Source organism: Podarcis filfolensis (genome assembly GCF_964270895.1).
Source record: "Podarcis filfolensis genome assembly, chromosome: 8".
In the NCBI taxonomy this organism is placed as follows: domain Eukaryota; kingdom Metazoa; phylum Chordata; class Lepidosauria; order Squamata; family Lacertidae; genus Podarcis; species Podarcis filfolensis.
This window is the reverse complement of record NC_139611.1, coordinates 82,542,675-82,561,659: the sequence shown is the minus strand read 5'-3', so window position 1 is coordinate 82,561,659 and position 18,985 is coordinate 82,542,675. Positions and strand designations below refer to the sequence as shown.

Here is an 18,985-nt window from a genome sequence, read left to right as displayed (position 1 = left end):
TGACCCAAGAGAGGGGCAAGGGCTCAGCCTTCCCTGCCACGTGGCAGCAGGGGCAGCAGCAAAGAGATTCTGTCTCTCAGCCTCTGCTGCATGGTCTAAACCACTGAGCCTCTTGGGCTTGCCGATCAGAAGGTTGGCGGTTCGAATCCCCACAATAGGGTGAGCTTCCGTTGCTCAGTCCCAGCTCCTGCCAACCTAGCAGTTCGAAAGCACGCCAGTGCAAGTAGATAAATAGGTACCGCTGTGGCGGGAAGGTAAACGGCGTTTCCGTACGCTCTGGTTTCCGTCACGGTGTTTTGTTGCGCCAGAAGCGGTTTCGTCATGCTGGTCACATGACTCAAAAAGTTGTCTGCGGACAAACGCTGGCTCCCTCGGCCTGAAAGTGAGATGAGCACCGCAACCCCATACAGTGGTACGTCGAGTTACAGATGCTTCAGGTTACAGACTCCGCTAACCCAGAAATAGTACCTCGGGTTAAGAACTTTGCTTCAGGATGAGAATAGAAATCGCATGGCGGCGGCGGCAGTGGGAGGCCCCATTAGCTAAAGTGGTACCTCAGATTAAGAACAGTTTCAGGTTAAGAACGGACCTCCAGAATGAATTAAGTTCTTAACCCGAGGTACCACTGTAGTTGCCTTTGAATGGGGTCCTTTACCTTTACCTTTACCTTTACCTTTACCTTTAACGCATCCCCAGTTGAGCTGCCCACACTGTAAATCAGATGGACTAGACTAATGTATCACTGACAACGGACTGGTCAGCAACCTGCTGTGAGAGATGTACAAATCACTCTGGAGGGCAAAATCACTCAGATCCATGCTGAGCTTGCGGCCATGGCTGCTTCAGGTCTGTCGGGGGTTCCGTGGCACAACAGCAAATTACACCCTGGGGGATGACTTTCAATTGCTGCAGCCAAACGGTGTGGACAGGTCACTTGTGGCGGTGAGGCCAACAATGTGATACCTGTCCATCATAGCTGATTAAATCAAGACGCGGATGGCGCTGTGGTCTAAACCACTGAGCCTCTTGGGCTTCCCGATCAGAAGGTTGGCGGTTCGAATCCCCGCGACAGGGTGAGCTCCCTTTGCTCGGTCCCTTCTCCTGCCAACCTAGCAGTTCAAAAGCACGCCAGTGCAAGTAGATAAATAGGTACCACTGTGGTGGGAAGGTAAATGGTGTTTCCGTGCGCTCTGGTTTCCGTCACAGAGTTCCAATGCTCCAGAAGCGGTTTAGTCATGCTGGCCACATGACCCGGAAAGCTGTCTGTGGACAAACACCAGCTCCCTCGGCCTGAAAGCGAGATGAGCATCGCAACCCCATAGTCGCCTTTGATTGGACTAAACCGTTCAGGGGTCCTTTACCTTTTTTTTTACCTAGATGGGGGGAGAACAGTCAAGGCTGATCCCTTAGCGCTGGTGGGGATCCTGCCAGCCCCTTTGTGCTAAAATTATGGTTTTTAATGGGGATGGGGTTTAAACAGGTGGATGCTGTTTATTGGGGGCGTGTTTTAAATTGTTCTTAAGTGTTATATGTTAATTTGTATTTTTTGGGTTTTACAAGGCTGAGTAATATTTACATCCTTTTAAATGTGTGTCGGGTTATTGTTTTGTTTTAATTTTAACTCTTTACTTGTGTTTTCACCTTGTGTTTTTAGCCTGTGAACCGCCCTAAGATCTTACGATGAAGGGCAGGATATAAATCTAACTGATAATATTTTATTGATATTTTATTCAGGGAATTTCATTCATAAAAAGAAAGAGGGGAAAAGGAAATAAAAAAAAGCAAGCGAGAAAGAAAGAAAGAAAGAAAGAAAGAAAGAAAGAAAGAAATGCTGTTGTATTACCAGACATTAATATACAGATGTGTATAGTCTTATTATCCTAATACACATATAATTGTCAGTAACCAAATATATCTATGTAAACTCATTCCAAGTTAATAGTGCCTGGAGGCGGTTGGAGGATGGATGGTGGCTAATGGATTGAGGTTGAATCCTGACTAGACAGAAGTACTGTTTTGGGGGGACAGGAGGCGGGTGGCTGTGGAGGACTCCCTAGTCCTGAATGGGGTAACTGTGCCCCTGAAAGACCAGGTGCACAGCCTGGGAGTCATTTTGGACTCACAGCTGTCCATGGAGGCACAGGTCAATTCTGTATCCAGGGCAGCTGTCTACCAGCTCCACCTGGTACGCAGGCTGAGACCCTACCTGCCCACAGACTGCAATGCACTCTACGTGGGGCTACCTTTGAAGGTGACCCGGAAACTACAACTAATCCAGAATGCGGCCGCTAGACTGGTGACTGGGGGCGGCTGCTGAGACCACATAACACCGGTCTTGAAAGACCTACAGTGGCTCCCAGTACATTTCCGAGCACAATTCAAAGTGTTGGTGCTGACCTCTAAAGCCCTAAACGGCCTCAGTCCAGTATACCTGAAGGAGCATCTCCACCCCCATCGTTCTGCCCGGACACTGAGGTCCAGGGCCTTCTGGCGGTTCCCTCATTGCGAGAAGCAAAGCTACAGGGAACCAGGCAGAGGGCCTTCTCGGTAGTGGCGCCCGCCCTGTGGAACGCCCTCCCAGCAGATGTCAAACAACTACTTGACATTCAGAAGACAGTCCTGTTCAGGGAATTTTTTAATGTGTGACATCTTAGAGTATTTATGGTCTTTGTGGAAGCTGCCCAGAGCGGCTGGGGAAACCCAGCCAGGTGGGTGGTGTACAAATAATAAATTATTATTATTATTATTATTATTATTATTATTATTATTATTATTCAAAAAAATATAAGAAAAATAACATTCTCCCGCCCTCAGCCAGGCTCCACTTGCCTGAGAAGTCATGGGGAAGTCATCCAATTCATGGGAGGAAATTCCCCGTCAAGCTTTTTCTGTGGCTAGAGGATCTTCTGGCTGGCTATCCATGATGTCTATGCTTGTTTATTTCATAAAATGCACACACCATTTGCTTGTTAGAAGAAAAACTCAAAGCAATTTACCAAAGAGAATGAAAAGTAAAAAAGAACACTATAAAGCACTCAAAAGATAAAACCAGCCATAAACTAAGAAAGAGATTAAAGCAAACACTCTCTCGCCTAAACAGAAATGGTGCCGAAAAGTGTGCTTGCCTGGTGTCAAGAGGCAGAGAGTTCCAAAGGGCAGGCACTGCCACAGTAAAAATTCCACAGTTCTATCTGCATTGCAAGGGGTTGGACTCTCTGCCATGGGAGCATATTCACCCAGTGCTTTTCCAGCTGCACTGGCTCCTGGTGAAGTACAGGGTCAGGTTTAAGGTGCTGCTTTTGACCTTTAAAGCCCTTCACGGCCTAGGACACTCGTACCTACGGGACCGCCTCTCCCGGTATGCCCCACGGAGAGCCTCAAGGTCCATAAATAGCAACACCCTAGTGGTCCTGGGCCCTAAGGAAGTTAGATTAGCCTCAACCAGAGGCAGGGCCTTCTCAACACTGGCCCCAGCCTGGTGGAACGCTCTGCCTCATGAGACCAGGGCCCTGCAGGATCTGATTTCTTTCCGCAGGGCCTGTAAGACAGAGTTGTTCCGCCTGGCCTTTGGCTTGGAGCCAATTTGATTCCCTCCCCCTCTTTCTTTTTCCTTTCTCCTCCTGTGATGAGGCTGCATTTTAATGTTTTAATGTTTCAATATTTTAATGTTGTATTTTAATCTTGTTTTTCAGTTGTATTCATTCAGCTTGTTTTTATTATTGCTTGTTAGCCGCCCTGAGCCTGGCCTTGGCTGGGGAGGGCAGGGTATGAATAAAAATTATTATTATTATTATTATTATTATTATTATTATTAGTCCCAACTCGACATGTCTGTGATTCTATCTCCACTGTCTGAAGCAGTACGTGGGTGAAGACCAGTTGTTGTGGGTCGCAAAGTGGCTGTTATGCTCAGATCCGGCTGGCGGGCCGGCCGCCGAGAGACCAGGATACTGGACTGAATGGGCAACTGGCCGGATCCAGCCAAGCTCCTCTATTCTTCAGAGACTCTGACAAGGGCGCGGTTTCTCTCCTGCCATAAAGGAAAGGAGCAGGAGGGAGGCGATTGTACCAGAACCAGCCAAGAGGAGAAACCGCGTGACTTTTTCCTTTTTACTGGACGCCAGGAACGGTCGAGAGCACTGCTTGAATTTAACGCTAGTCAGCGGACCAAGAATACAGGCCCTCTTTGTGCACGGACAATGGATTTCTAGTTAAATACCGTGATCCTTATGCACAAATCAGCAAGTGGCTTCTGTGACCTGTTAACCCGCCATTGGTCAAGCTTTTGTCATGTGAGGTCATCACGGACATTGTCACCGTACAGGGTGCCTTCAACGGAATGCTCACCAACAGCGCAACTTCCGGAAGGGGGGTGAAAGCACACCTGGAAGGAGTACAGGGCAGGTGGGCAGGATTTGGGGAGGGGGGGTCCAAAGGCAAAATGCTGAAGGGAAGGGGGCAGGGGGCAGAGGGGGCTGAGCAAAGCTCCTTTGAACTCCAGTAACTATGTGTCACGTATTTGGGTGGAGGGAGAGGGAAGTAGCTTCCAGGACAGAGGGTTAGGGACTCCTTGCCAAGCTGAGATTCTGGCTGTGTATCCGTTACTGGCTTGTGTACACATTAAAAGGTAAAGGGACCCCAGACCATTAGGTCCAGTCGTGGCCGACTCTGGGGTTGCGGCGCTCATCTCGCTTTACTGGCTAAGGGAGCCGGCATACAGCTTCCGGGTCATGTGGCCAGCATGACTAAGCCGCTTTTGGTGAACCAGAGCAGTGCACGGAAACGCCGTTTATCTTCCCGCCAGAGTGGTACCTATTTATCTACTTGCACTTTGACGTGCTTTCGAACTGCTAGGTTGGCAGGAGCAGGGACCGAGCAACGGGAGCTCACCCCATCGCGGGGATTCGAACCGCCAACCTTCTGATCGGCAAGTCCTAGCTCTGTGGTTTAACCCACAGCGCCACTTGCGTCCCTGTGTACACATTACCGGCTTCAAATGCAGCCAGGTCATTCTCAATTAGGACCAAAGCTGGTTTGGGGGGAAACACATCGAAACAACAAGATAGCTATGGACTGCGGCCAACGTCACATTATCGCCGCTTCCCAAACTGGCAATGGGAGCGTGTGGGATGCAGAGCATAAGAGGAGTGCACAGGCTGTCCCCGTCAGTCTTATTTTAGGAACTGGGAGCAAAGAGATTCGCTGAACCACAGGGCTGGTGTTCGCTGGAGCTGGTAGGGCAAAAGGTAGGGAGCCCAACAGCAGGTGGCGCCAGAGCCAACGACAGGCAGAAGCTTTGTCCCCACGCTTCTCCCTGCAGAGTCCTGCAAGGGCAACACAGAAGGAGACTAAAGGGGGAAGCTGGGTGCCAGCGCCACCCCCTGGACTGGTTGTTAAGTTAAAGGTAAAGGGACCCCTGACCATTAGGTCCACTTGTGACCAATTCTGGGGTTGCGGCGCTCATCTCGCTTTATTGGTCGAGGGAGACGGCGTACAGCTTCCGGGTCATGCGGCCAGCATGACTAAGCCACTTCTGGCAAACCAGAGCAGCGCACGGAAACGCTGTTTACCTTCCCACCGGAACGGTACCTATTTATCTACTTGCACTAGTGTGCTTTCAAACTGCTAGGTTGGCAGGAGCAGGGACCGAGCAACGGGAGCTCACCCCGCCACAGGGATTCGAACCGCCGACCTTCTGATCGGCAAGTCCTAAGCTCTGTGGTTTAACCCACAGCGCTACCCATGGTTGTTAAGTTAGAAGGCAGGTAAACCGGGGCTAAGAGCAGAGGCTGGTGGGGCAGGGCCCCATTTTCTTTAACGGACCAGCCTCTTCTGTGAATAGCCTTGTTTTGATGCAGGCACAGTCTTAAGATTTTATCACCACTGCAAAAACAGTCATCGCCAACCTGTTGCCCTCCAGATGTTTTGGATCGCAACTCCCAGCCGTGCCAGCCACGGATGCTGGGCACTAGGTTGGCAAATGGCTGAGGGAGAACCAAAATAATCTTAGAGCGTCTTAAAGACCAGCCCATCCATCATTTTGTGGACCAGAGTCTACACCATCCGACGCACAAAGCAGATATTCTGGCAGGCGTCTTCTTGTGTTTTTAATTAGGGTCCCAAGATGATGAGGGGGTTTTTATTATTATTAATCCGTTGTTCCTGCGGTGCTTTATTGTACCGCTTTATGAATGTTCCTGATTGTATTTGAAAAAACGCATGGTACTCAGGCAGGGAGAGAGAGAAATATATCACAGAAACGCTGGGTGGATGGGTTTTATTGCACATTTATAATCAAAATGAAAAAAAGGATATGATGCTAATTTAAAAAGAATGGCATTGTGGAGCATTCTTTTACCAGTGTTTAGCTTGCAAGCCATTCTCGCTTGCCTTGGGCTGTTCAGACATTTGGGAAATATCTATAGCAAAATTAAGGTGTTTCAGCTGTGGAACAGGTCAGTCCCAAGAGCAATGGGAGGCAAGTGCTTTACCAAACATCAGATTTAGGGGACGTGGCTGGTGCTGTGGATTTAACCACAGAGCCTAGGACTTGCCGATCAGAAGGTTGGTGGTTCGAATCCCCGCGACGGGGTGAGCTCCCGTTGCTGGGTCCCTGCTCCTGCCCACCTAGCAGTTCGAAAGCACAAAGTGCAAGTAGATAAATAGGTACCGCTCCGGTGGGAAGGTAAACGGCGTTTCCGTGCGCTGCTCTGGTTCGCCAGAAGCAGCTTAGTCATGCTGGCCACATGACCCGGAAGCTATACGCCGGCTCCCTCAGCCAGTAAAGCGAGATGAGCGCCGCAACCCCAGAGTCGGCCACGACTGGACCTCATGGTCAGAGGTCCCTTTACCTTTACCAGAAAGACCACTCTCTAGACCAGCGGGATTCCTTGGGTGGGTGCTAAGGGGAAAAGGGGCCTTGTCAAGTTAATTAAACTGAATAGCTTCCACTGGACATTGAATAAATGTGCAATTTAATGTTACATGTCTTCCAAAACGAAGCAGCCCAAATCTGGGATGCCATTTCCTGGGTCCACAATCCCGATTGAGTCATGTGACCCACATGAGATTGCACCCCCCACAAGCACTTTTCAGGCACAGCACCCCAAAATACGTGCTTTGGGGAGCCACTTAAGATCACTGCCCCCCACCCAAGTCCTTTTTGGGGGCACCATTTTTGCTGCTATCCTCTTGCCAGAAGAAACAGGACGTCCCGTTTTTTTCCAAGGCAGCTGACTTTCATGTTGTCACCGCTTTAAATTTATTTTGTTACTAACTTTATTGGTCTGCCGTGCATATTGCTATTCTGAATCATGCTAGGGGAGCAGGTATTTGGGATGAGTTTATGCAACCAAGGAGGCTGAACCCAGCAAAGTTTGGGAATCTTGACTCTAGACCATGGGTAGGCAAACCAAGGCCCGGGGGCCGGATCCAGCCCAATCGTCTTCTCAATCTGGCCCGCGGACGGTCCGAGGATCAGCATGTTTTTACATGAGTAGGATGTGTGATTTTATTTAAAATGCATCTCTGGGTTATTTGTGGGGCATAGAAATCTGTTCATATTTTTTTTCAAAATATAGTCCGCCCCCCCCCCTCCACATGGTCTGAGGGACAGTGGACCGGACCCCTGCTGAAAAAGTTTGCTGGCCCCTGTTCTAAGACCCTCCAGCACCCAACTCTGCTACGCCTTAAGATTTGGGGAAATAGGAGGTTTCTAGGCTCTTGGTGCTGTGGGTTAAACAACAGAGCCTAGGATTTGCCGATCAGAAGGTCAGCGGTTTGAATCCCCGCGACGGGGTGAGCTCCCGTTGCTCGGTTCCTGCTCCTGCCAACCTAGCAGTTCGAAAGCACGTCAAAGTGCAAGTAGATAAATAGGTACCACTCCGGTGGGAAGGCAAACGGTGTTTCCGTGTGCTGCTCTGGTTCGCCAGAAGCGGCTTAGTCATGCTGGCCACATGACCCGGAAGCTGTATGCCGGCTCCCTCGGCCAATAAAGTGAGACGAGCGCTGCAACCCCAGAGTCGGCCACGACTGGACCTAATGGTCAGGGGTCCCTTTACCTTTACCTTAGGCTCTTCTATTCCCGCCCATCAAACGCGGTCAATACAAAAGCTTCAAGGGTACATTTTAATTCTGCCACGAAAAAACAGCAGAATAATATATAGCTGCTGGGATCTGGTCACAAACCATCTCGCAAAGCATTCTGCTCTTACAGTGGCCAGCCCAATACTGAAAACAGCATCTACCATATGGGAAAAGAAGAAAGCGCGTATGTTTGGGCCTTAAAATTCCGGGCCTTAAAAGATTGAATGGGCAGGGATGAGGGGCTTCTGTGATCATATGTGGGTGAAAGAACGAGACCAGGTGGGAAGAAGCTTTGACCCTCCAGATTTTGCCAAACTACAACTCCCTTCAGCTCTGGCCATCAGCCACGCTTCCCAGGGATTATGGGAGTTGTAGTTCAGCAATGTCTGGTTCCCCACCTCTGAACTAGAGGACTTGCTTCCAGGAGCAAGGATAAATAAACAAGATATCTGAAGTATCTGAGGCATCTGGAGAAGTGTGCATGCACATGAAAGCTTATACCAAGAACAAACTTAGTTGGTCTCTAGGGTGCTACTGAACTTTTTTTTATTTTTATATATACAGTGGTACCTCGGGTTAAGTACTTAATTCGTTCCGGAGGTCCGTTCTTAACCTGAAACTGTTCTTAACCTGAAGCACCACTTCAGCTAATGGGGCCTCCTGCTGCTGCCGCGCTGCCGGAACACAATTTCTGTTCTCATCCTGAAGCAAAGTTCTTAACCTGAAGCACTATTTCTGGGTTAGCAGAGTCTGTAACCTGAAGCGTATGTAACCCGAGGTACCACTACATTTAAACAAGATATGTATTTCTTTAAGCCCCTTACCCTCTGTTTACAAGTTACCGTATTTTTCTCTCTACAAGACGCACCAGACCATAAGACGCACCTAGTTTTTGGAGGAGGAAAACAAGAAAAAAAATATTCTGAATCCCAGAAGCCAGAACAGCAAGAGGGATCGCTGTGCAGTGAAAGCAGCAATCCCTCTTGCTGTTCTGGCTTCTGGGATAGCTATGCAGCCTGCATTCGCTCCATAAGACGCACACACATTTCCCCTTACTTTTTAGGAGGGAAAAAGTGCGTCTTATAGAGCGAAAAATATGGTAAGTGCTGGGGACATCTTCCTTCATCAACTCTGGGCTCTGGGCTATATGCAAACACCTCTCCGAAGAAGAAAATAAACCAAATCACCCCCAGACTGTCGCCATTTTGCAGGCGGGGTTCAGTCACATTCTGGAAATGTTGGTTTGTGCAACTGAGGTAGGTTAAAGTGCTCTGTCGCAACAAAGAAGAGTTTTTGCAGTTAGGAAAGTGACAGGGAAGGCAATACAAAGCGTGGAATAGCAACTGATTGGCAGGAAGTCATATACCTCCCCACAACAGATCAGGGTGGAAATTCTTTGGCGTACAACCTCCCAGCAAACAGATCAGCAAAGAGAGAACTTGAGTATGACCTCCGAGCAAACCAGTCAGGATGCATGGTCCATAATCAGTTTCCCTGCAGGAACCTGAAGTTTGCAACCAGAATTAAGGTAAAGGTAAAGGGACCCCTGACCATTAGGTCCAGTTGTGACCGACTCTGGGGTTGCGGCGCTCATCTCGCTTTATTGGCCGAGGGAGCCGGCATACAGCTTCCGGGTCATGTGGCCAGCATGACTAAGCCGCTTCTGGCGAACCAGAGCAGCGCACGGAAATGCCGTTTACCTTCCCGCTGGAGCGGTACCTATTTATCTACTTGCACTTTGACGTGCTTTCGAACTGCTAGGTGGGCAGGAGCAGGGACCGAGCAACGGGAGCTCACCCCGTCGCGGGGATTCGAACCGCCGACCTTCTGATTGGCAAGTCCTAGGCCCTATGGTTTAACCCACAGCGATTATGCGCTGATAAATCAGTGCATGCATACTTTATTCCCATCACGCACAATTGCTAGACCTCTGTGGGCTATGCATCTACCACAATTTTAACTTGGAGCTGCATTGATATATATTTTTATTTTAAATAAGACAGAATTCTCCTCTGGCATTAATATTTCATGCTTAATCACCAAATAGCTGCCATTTCAACCACAGGCGGTGAAAGATTTAAGAACTTTACCCCCAATGAAATAAGCATTTACTTACCATGGAGAGAGGAGAACCAATGGCAGTTCTCTTTTTCCACCCCCAATCTCTTCCCCTTTTGAGTCTCCTCCCAGTTTACTGGGGGTGGTGTCCTCAGCAATCTCTCTACCCCCCATCCCCCCCCAAAAAGCCTGGCTTTCTAAGTAAAAATGGTGCATCTACAGCAGCACAACCGGACACCTTCCTCTGCCCCGGCTGCAACAAAACATTTCTCTCCTCTATCGGTCTCTACAGCCACAGCAGGCGCTGTGATTCTCCAACGGTTTGACTTCACCCCCAAAGGCGAACTCCTCCATTGTCTCCCAAGACAGATACCAAACAACCACAACCAACAAGTTACTGGATGCATTTGGAAACGATAATGTTCCTTTTGGAGTGAGATTGTATTTTATTTATTGCATTCACACCCCCACCTTATCCTACAAGGAGCTCTAGGTGGCGTACACGAATCTACACCGCCTCATGTAACCTCCACAACAACCCTGTGAGGTAGGCTAGATCGAGAGGCAGTGACTGGCCTAGTGAGCTTCACGGCTGAGCGGGGATTTGAACCCAAGACCCAGAGGTCCTAGCCTGACACTCTCACCACTTCACCACAGGGATGCTCAAAGCTCAGATGGCAAGCTCATAGGTATTAAAACACCCTGCGCTTGTCACCTGAGACCTTTCTCTGTGTCCCTCCTGCCCAAGAGGTTTGGAGGGTGGTAGCAAGAGAACGGGTCCTTCTCTGTGGTGGCTCCCCATTTTGCGGAATGCTCTCCCCAGAGAGGCTCACCTGGTGCCATAATTACACATCTATAAGCGCTAGGCAAAACATTTCCTCTTTACCCTGGCCTTCAGGCATTAAATAATCTATGGATTGTTAAAGGTCAGGTGGACAAATGTTATTATGATTTTTTGATTACTGTGCTTTGTTTTATGTTGTTATTATTATTATGCTCTGTAAAATATGTTTTTAATGCTGCACACTGCCTTGAGGGTTTTTTTTTATAATGGGCGGCATATACCGTAAATCTAATAAATAACAGTAATAAGAAGCAATCAATTTGACAGTGCTGACTTCAACCTCTGCAATGGGAAAGGAAATCGTTGTCTTGATTCAGACCTCAGTGAAGAGAGTTGAACTGCAATTCGGTGGTTTCACACGGAGCCCTGCTTTTAAGTTTCTTTCCCCAAGTATGGCCAGTAACTGGGGGCCTGGTTTGTGAACCCCTTCTACGCTCGTTTAATTCCCCCTCACCCATGAGTTGCCCCACACGCTCTCCTCCTTAATCCCATAGATTTTTGATGCAATCGTTGCAGTTCTCCTGTTCCAGTTTTCAAAGACGACAGAGGACGAGATGGCGGGACAGTGTTCTCAAAGCTGCCGGCATGAGTTTGACCAAGCTGCGGGAGGCAGTGGAAGACAGGAGGGCCTGGCGTGCTCTGGTCCAGGGGGTCACAAAGAGTCGGACACGACTAAATGACTAAACAACAACAACAACAGAACTGATAGGAGGCAGCATTAAAAATAGCCTTCCTAGAAGAATTTAAGACCAGGTCAATGGTCTCTCTAGTCCATCATCCAGTTCTTACAGTGGCCAACCAGATGCTTCAAAGGGAAACTTTCTGCCTTCAGGTGTGGAGGGCAGAGCATAACTATCACAACTAGTAGCCTGATTCTCCTCCAGGAGTTTCTCTAATCTTCTTTTAAAGCCATCCAGGTTGGTGCCCATCGCTGCCTCCTTGCAGAAGTCCCACAGTTTAACCATTGGTTGGGGATGATGGGAACTGTAGTGCAAAACTGCTGGAAGACACCAGGTTGGGAAGGCTGGTTTAGAGTTTCCCTAGTCCTACAGCACAGTTATGCAGCTTTAACAGCAATGCTGGATCCCCAGGGATGTGGGTGGCGCCGTGGGTTAAACCACAGAGCCTAGGACCTGCCGATCAGAAGGTCGGCGGTTCGAATCCCCGCGATAGGGTGAGCTCCCATTGCTGGGTCCCTGCTCCTGCCAACCTAGCAGTTCAAAAGCACGTCAAGTGCAAGTAGATAAATAGGTACCACTCCGGCAGGAAGGTAAACGGCGTTTCCGTGCGCTGCTCTGGTTCGCCAGAAGCGGCTTAGTCATGCTGGCCACATGACCCGGAAGCTGTATGCCGGCTCCCTTGGCCAGTAAAGCAAGATGAGCGCCACAACCCCAGAGTCGTCTGCGACTGGACCTAATGGTCAGGGGTCCCTTTACCTTTACCTATCCCCAGGGAAACCCAGGATTTTGTGGGTCTGCAATGGGCATGGATGGCTCACGAGTACAGTGGTACCTCAGGTTAAGTACTTAATTCGTTCCGGAGGTCCGTTCTTAACCTGAAACTGTTCTTAACCTGAAGCACCACTTTAACTAATGGGACCTCCTGCTGCTGCCACGCCGCCGGAGCACGATTTCTGTTCTCACACTGAAGCAAAGTTCTTAACCTGAATCACTACTTCTGGGTTAGCGGAGTCTGTAACCTGAAGCGTATGTAACCTGAAGCATATGTAACCCAAGGTACCACTGTACAGGGAATTCCTTGGCACCTCCTAGTAAACTACAGTTCCCAGAATGCTTTGGGTAAAAAGCTGATATCAAGTCCGTATAAATGTAGAATGCAGATACATCCGAAATTGTGGGCGTGTGGGATTCAACAGGTAACTTCCCAAATCCCTCGGTTCAGAAGGCCAGGGTTGCGAGGCCGGAGCTAACATTGGCTTACTGAGATTAGCAGTCTTCCGTCTCACTCCTTCTTAAGATGGACACACTGTAAATAGACTTTCAGATTTGGCAGCAGCAGCCAAGAATCCTCTAGCTGGATGGACCAGTGGTGACTGCAGCCCCCTTCCAACAGCAGCCAGCAGCTTATGGAACACAGAGCTCCTGGAGAGAGAGGTTCTATCACCAATAAGAGTATTTTCCCACCGGTCTTCAAAGTCTCTTCCCACCCCCCATGCAAATTTGAAGCTTCAGTTGCTTGGAGAAAGGATGGGTGCAAGAGAATCACAAGCCAGTGTGTTCAACAATGGAGTCTTTCAGAGCATGTGATCGGTTCCAAACCTGGTGGCCGTGAGTTCCACTGGCGCACCGCCTATATCTCATGATTTGCACGCACATATTGTGAGCAACGCACTGTTTGCCCAACCCAAAATCCTTCCCACCCTTTCTTCCTCCCCCCCCCCCCCCCGCAAATCGTCCACAGACCAAAAAGCTGCTTCATCCCGGGCGTCAACACTAACAACCCCCAACCACTCCCCGCCGCCTTCCCTAGCCGGCGCTCCGCACGCACACAGTCCCCAACCCCCAACCTCAGAAGAGAACCCAGGAGTCCGAGCATTGCCCTCCCCGCCCCCAAGAGTGTAACCGACCAGAAGGACCCGGGTGGACGGGCCAGAGAGGTGGGTGCCTTGAAGTTCAAGGGCTGGGCTGGAGAGGGGAGCGGCGACTCATCGGTTGCTCAAGACGAACCGCCAGGAGGTAAAAACGTCGAGGCGAGATTCCCCGGGTTTCGAAGGCGCACGGGCAACGCTCCTCTGGCATTTCTCGCAATCCCATTAATAAAACCGCAGAGAAACCGACTCGTCGGTCTCCCGATCCCTTTACAGCCATGCTGGGCTTAAAGCCCCCGCTTTCCCCTTTCAAAAAATGAAATAAATCTTCGCTCTCCGGTGGACAACACAAGATATGGGGGGGGGGGACCAGAAACACAGGCAGACGATACACAAGCCCCCCCCCAATAACGTTGCAGAAGGACCCTTCCCCCAAGGCAGCCACGCGTTTACACCGCTGCAACTCGTCGGGTGCAGCAGGATCGCAGCCTTGATGCGCGCGCCCCGCACCCCCAAAACCACACTAGAGAAGCGGGGGAGGGATAATCGCGGCGGCTCGCCCCCTCCTCCCCATTTTAACCCTTTCACGCCGGCCAACAGCACTACGGTACGTACGGACCTTTCCTCGCGCGAAGACCCCTCCCCTCGCAAAGCCATCTCCCGTGAATGCAGCCTCGAGTCTCCTTCGCCCCCGATCCTATTGGATAGATCAACCCACCACCTCCCCCGAGCAGGATCGGACCGGATCCCCGCGCAGGGGTGTCCGGCAAATGCCCCCGCCGGGGCGGACAATGAGGCTGCCTCTTTCTCTCTCTCACCAGCTGGTCCTCCGGAGCCGCGTCGCCGCCTCCAGCCTCGCCATCGCCCTGCTTGCTCGGGGACTCGGCGGCCAGGCGCAGCGCCTGCCGGACCCGGCGCTCCTGGCGCTCGCGGAGCAGATGCAGCTCGCACAAGCCGGCCAAGGTGCCCTCCAGCCAGCCGCGGAGCCGGCTCCGCTCCGGGCTGGCGGGGAACGAGAACGCCCGGATCATCCTCCTCCGATGGAGCGCGGCGCCGGGTGCGAGTCCTGCTCCGCCAAGCGCAGCTGCGCTAAAGCGACACCCGGGCGCGCTCCGGGCGCTGCAACTCCGGCGCTGTCACCGCCTCATCTGCATAGCAACGCTCATTGGCCGGCCTGCCGGGCTCGATTTGCATGCGCAGCCCTCCATTGGGCGGCCCCGGGTTCCGTAGCCGAACCTCCCATTCAAACAATTGGACCCTCGCTCACCCTGCTGGGCTTTTTTGCATAATATCCCTTCCGAAGAAGCCATTGGCTCGCCGGGCTCCGCTTTATTTTACAAAGCCACGCCCCTCCTGCCCGGTCTCTTCTTGGGACCCCGTGGTTGAGTTTCGCTGGCCTGGCCGCGCCCAGTTAGAAACCCCGGCCTACCTGATGGCCACGCCCTGAAGCCGCGCCATTGGCTGTTCTCCCTTGGTTTCTGCACTTTGGCCCCGCCTTCGAGCCAAGCCATTGGACAGCGGGCAGAAGGCGATCTGCATAGCCGCGCCCCGGAGCCGAGCCATTGACTCACCTGCGGTGCCTTATCTGCATGGTAAACCCCGCCCCAGGAATGTTTCAGCCATCCGCCATTCGTTCGCCCAACCCACCTTATCTGCATAGCCACGCCCTTCCACTTGCTCCATTGGCTCGCTGGTCCTTAATTACCTACGCAGCCACGCCCACGGTTCAAGCCATTGACATTCTAGAGCTCCCTCGCTGGAAATGTGGTCAGTCATTGACACTAATTCTGTTTCAAAGCTTCTATGAACTCATCTGTCGTCTCGAAATTCCTTTTCCTCTTCCTTCTTCATTCCAACTCCCTGTTGCCGGAGTGTTACACTTGTTCATATGCCTAGCCCCGCCCCCTACATTAAAATTGCTTTGCAATTAATAGGCAGGATCTCCGTCCTGACCATGTCCCGCCTCCTCATTCATAAAAGTAACTTGTGCGTTTTGAACTCTGCTTTGCACTCCCGCCCATCTAGAAGTACCACCACCCCGCCCTGACCACCATGAATGGAGGAAGCGCTGGGAAGCTCAGATTCGTTTTCCTCCAGGGCTTTCGCACCGCCAACTTTCCTCGCCCATCGGCCTCAGTCCATTTTCCTCCCAAGATCTGCAAAAGTGCAATTCTGCATCGAGTGTAAGAGGAGGAGGTGAGATGCCGAACGCCCCTGGGATGGGTGGGGGAGTGACTGTTGGGATGGATTCTCTTAATCCCTTAAAAAGACGACGGGCGAACACGTAGGGAACACACAGTTTAGCAGGAGGCTAGCATCTAACACACAGACACATCCCTCTCTCCATAAAAATTAAGGAATTGCAGAGTTGGAAGGGACCTCACGGGTCTTCTAGTCCATGGGTAGGCAAACTATGGCCCCGGGGCCGGATCCGGCCCAATCGCCTTCTAAATCCGGACTGTCTGGGAATCAGCGTGTTTTTACATGAGTAGAATATGCATGTCTGGGTTATTTGTGGGGCCTGCCTGGTGTTTTTACATGAGTAGAATGTGTGCTTTTATTGAAAATGCATCTCTGGGTTATTTGTGGGGCATAGGAATTCATTCATTTTTTCCCCAAAATATAGTCCGGCCCCCACAAGGTCTGACGAACAGTGGACCGGCCCCCTGCTGAAAAAGTTTGCTGACCCCTGATCTAGTCCAACCCCCTGTATTGCAATCCTTAGGGAGCAAAGCAAGCACAGAAGTGTTCTGAGGGCCTGATAGGAAGAGCGGAAGGGCCACACCAGCCCTTTGGCCTGAGGTTCCCTGCCTCTGCCCTGGTATCACTCTTTGTTGTTGTTGTTTAGTCGTTTAGTCGTGTCCGACTCTTCGTGACCCCCTTGACCAGAGCACACCAGGCACTCCTGTCTTCCACTGCCTCCCACAGTTTGGTCAAACTCATGCTGGTAGCTTCGAGAACACTGTCCAACCATCTCGTCCTCTGTCGTCCCCTTCTCCTTGTGCCCTCCATCTTTCCCAACATCAGGGTCTTTTCCAGGGAGTCTTCTCTTCTCATGAGGTGGCCAAAGTATTGGAGCCTCAGCTTCAGGATCTGTCCTTCCAGTGAGCACTCAGGGCTGATTTCCTTCAGAATGGAGAGGTTTGCTCTTCTTGCAGTCCATGGGACTCTCAAGAGTCTCCTCCAGCACCAGAATTCAAAAGCATCCATTCTTCGGCGATCAGCCTTCTTTATGGTCCAGCTCTCACTTCCATACATCACTCTTAGCTGGGTGAGATAGGAGTTTCCCCAGCATCCCATCCACTAGGGAGGATATCTCACGCAGAAACCTCTCCTGATCCTCCTAAGAGTGTTTTTCTGGCAGGTGCTGAATTGTAGTCCAAAACATCTAGAGGGCATCTCATTGGCAAGTGCTGGCATATACCATCCCATTTTCACAATCCTGGCTCAAAGGAGGAGATGGTAAACCAGGAATAAGATGTTTATTTTATTTTCCCCTCCCCTATTCTGGATATTGTGCCAACTTTCAAGAGGGAGCTGAGTCTCTCAGTTCAGATAGGCAGTTCAAAAATAAAATATATATATACAGTGGTACCTTGGGTTAAGTACTTAATTCGTTCCAGAGGTCTGTTCTTAACCTGAAACTGTTCTTAACCTGAAGCACTACTTTAGCTAATGGGGCCTCCTGCTGCATCTGCGCCGCCGGAGCACGATTTCTGTTCTCATCCTGAAGCAGAGTTCTGAACCCGAGGTATTATTTCTGAGTTAGCAGAGTGTGTAACTTGAAGCGTATGTAACCCGAGGTACCACTGTATTAATAATTTGCGATAACTTGCCCAGTGGATGAAGTGCAGAATGGCACTCGGTCCCAACTTGCTCTGCTTTGCGTCAGTCTTGCTCAAGCAGTTTTGAATACTACACCTTTCACTGGACACAGGGGAAATTGTGTTGGTATCAAGGCCTGAGTGAGCTCCCTGCTCCTGCCAACCTAGCAGTTCGAAAGCACTTCAAAGTGCAAGTAGATAAATAGGTACCCCTCCGGCGAGAAGGTAAACGGCGTTTCCGTGCGCTGCTCTGGTTCGCCAGAAGCGGCTTAGTCATGCTGGACACATGACCCGGAAGCCGTACGCCCGCTTCCTCGGCCAATAAAGTGAGATGAGCACTGCAACCCCAGAGTCGGCCACGACTGGACCTAACGGTCAGGGGTCCCTTTACCTTTACAAGGCCTGTTCTTAGCAAACAGACCCTTTCAAAAAGCTGGCTACCAAGATCTATAGTGAACCTGTGTGAGCCTTGGACATCGCCCAGCCTGCTGTTTTGGTGGGCCTGGTCTTAGCTGACCATCTTTCCACGAGGGGTGGGTCGGTGGGCGCGGGGAAGAGTCCTAGCCATCCGAGGATGGTCCTAAAAATACGCAGGGCGCAGCGGCGATGGCTCAAACGTCGGGGAGAAAGGGGCTGGCAGATGTGACAGTGACGGGGGAAAGGAGCGCAACAATGGTTTATAAATGGTTGTGATAATAATAGTGCGAGGATGGTAGCCATGGTGATGGGGACGGTGGTAGCCATGACAATGGGAGGTGGGGGTGGGGGTGGCAGCTGGCAACAGGGGCAGTGAAAAATAGCAGAGTCGGCTGTGGCGAATTAAAAAAACACACGCACACAAAATAATCCTGCGGTAGCTGCAAGGCCAGGAGTGGCTCCTCGTGAGCTGTGGTGAAAGGGGGTGGGAAATGCACTCCCCTTTTCCACCACTTCATGGTGAGCATTTTATCAGCTGCAAGGAAGGAGTGAAGCTTCACTGGCAGGGGAAAACGTGGCCCACAGAGTATTCAATAATAATAATAATAATAATAATAATAATAATAATAATAATAATAATAAATTGTTATTATTAGTAGTAATATTATTAGTATTATTAGTATTTATACCCGGCTCATCTGGCTCGGTTTCCCCAGCCACTCTGGGCGGCTCTCAACAGAATATTAAAAACACAATAAAACATCAAACATTAAATACTTCCCTACACAGGGCTGCCTTCAGATGAAAGTCAGATACAGTGGTACCTCAGGTTAAGAACTGAATTCGTTCCCGAGGTCCGTTCTTAACCTGAAACTGTTCTTAACCTGAAGCAACACTTTAGCTAATGGGGCCTCCCACTGCTGTCGCGCCGTTGCTGCGCGATTTCTGTTCTCATCCTGAAGCAAAGTTCTTAACCCAAGGTACTATTTCTGGGTTAGCGGAGTCTGTAACCTGAAGCGTATGTAACCTGAAGCATATGTAACCTGAGGTACCACTGTAGTTGTTTATCTCCTCAACATCTGATGGGAGGGCGTTCCACAGGGCGGGCGCCACCACCGAGAAGGCCCTCTGCCTGGTTCCCTGTAGCCTCAATTCTTGCAGGGAGGGAACCGCCAGAAGGCCCTCGGAGTTGGACCTCAGTGTCCAGGA

General features: G+C 50.6%; 1 protein-coding gene across 2 annotated transcripts in view; it reads right to left on the bottom strand.

The window, feature by feature from the left end:
- The window catches only part of DACT3 (dishevelled binding antagonist of beta catenin 3), a 47,560-nt gene extending 32,890 nt beyond the window's left edge, over positions 1-14,670 (bottom strand). Inside the window, exon 1 of one of the 2 annotated variants that reach the window (XM_083627168.1) lies at positions 14,354-14,670. In XM_083627168.1, coding sequence (XP_083483294.1) covers positions 14,354-14,566 — 213 coding nt within the window. In that variant the 5' untranslated portion in view covers positions 14,567-14,670. Of the gene's footprint in view, positions 1-14,154; positions 14,244-14,353 lie in introns of those variants that run through there. The other variant, XM_083627169.1, reaches the window with a different exon arrangement.
- Between the last annotated feature and the right edge of the window lie 4,315 nt (positions 14,671-18,985).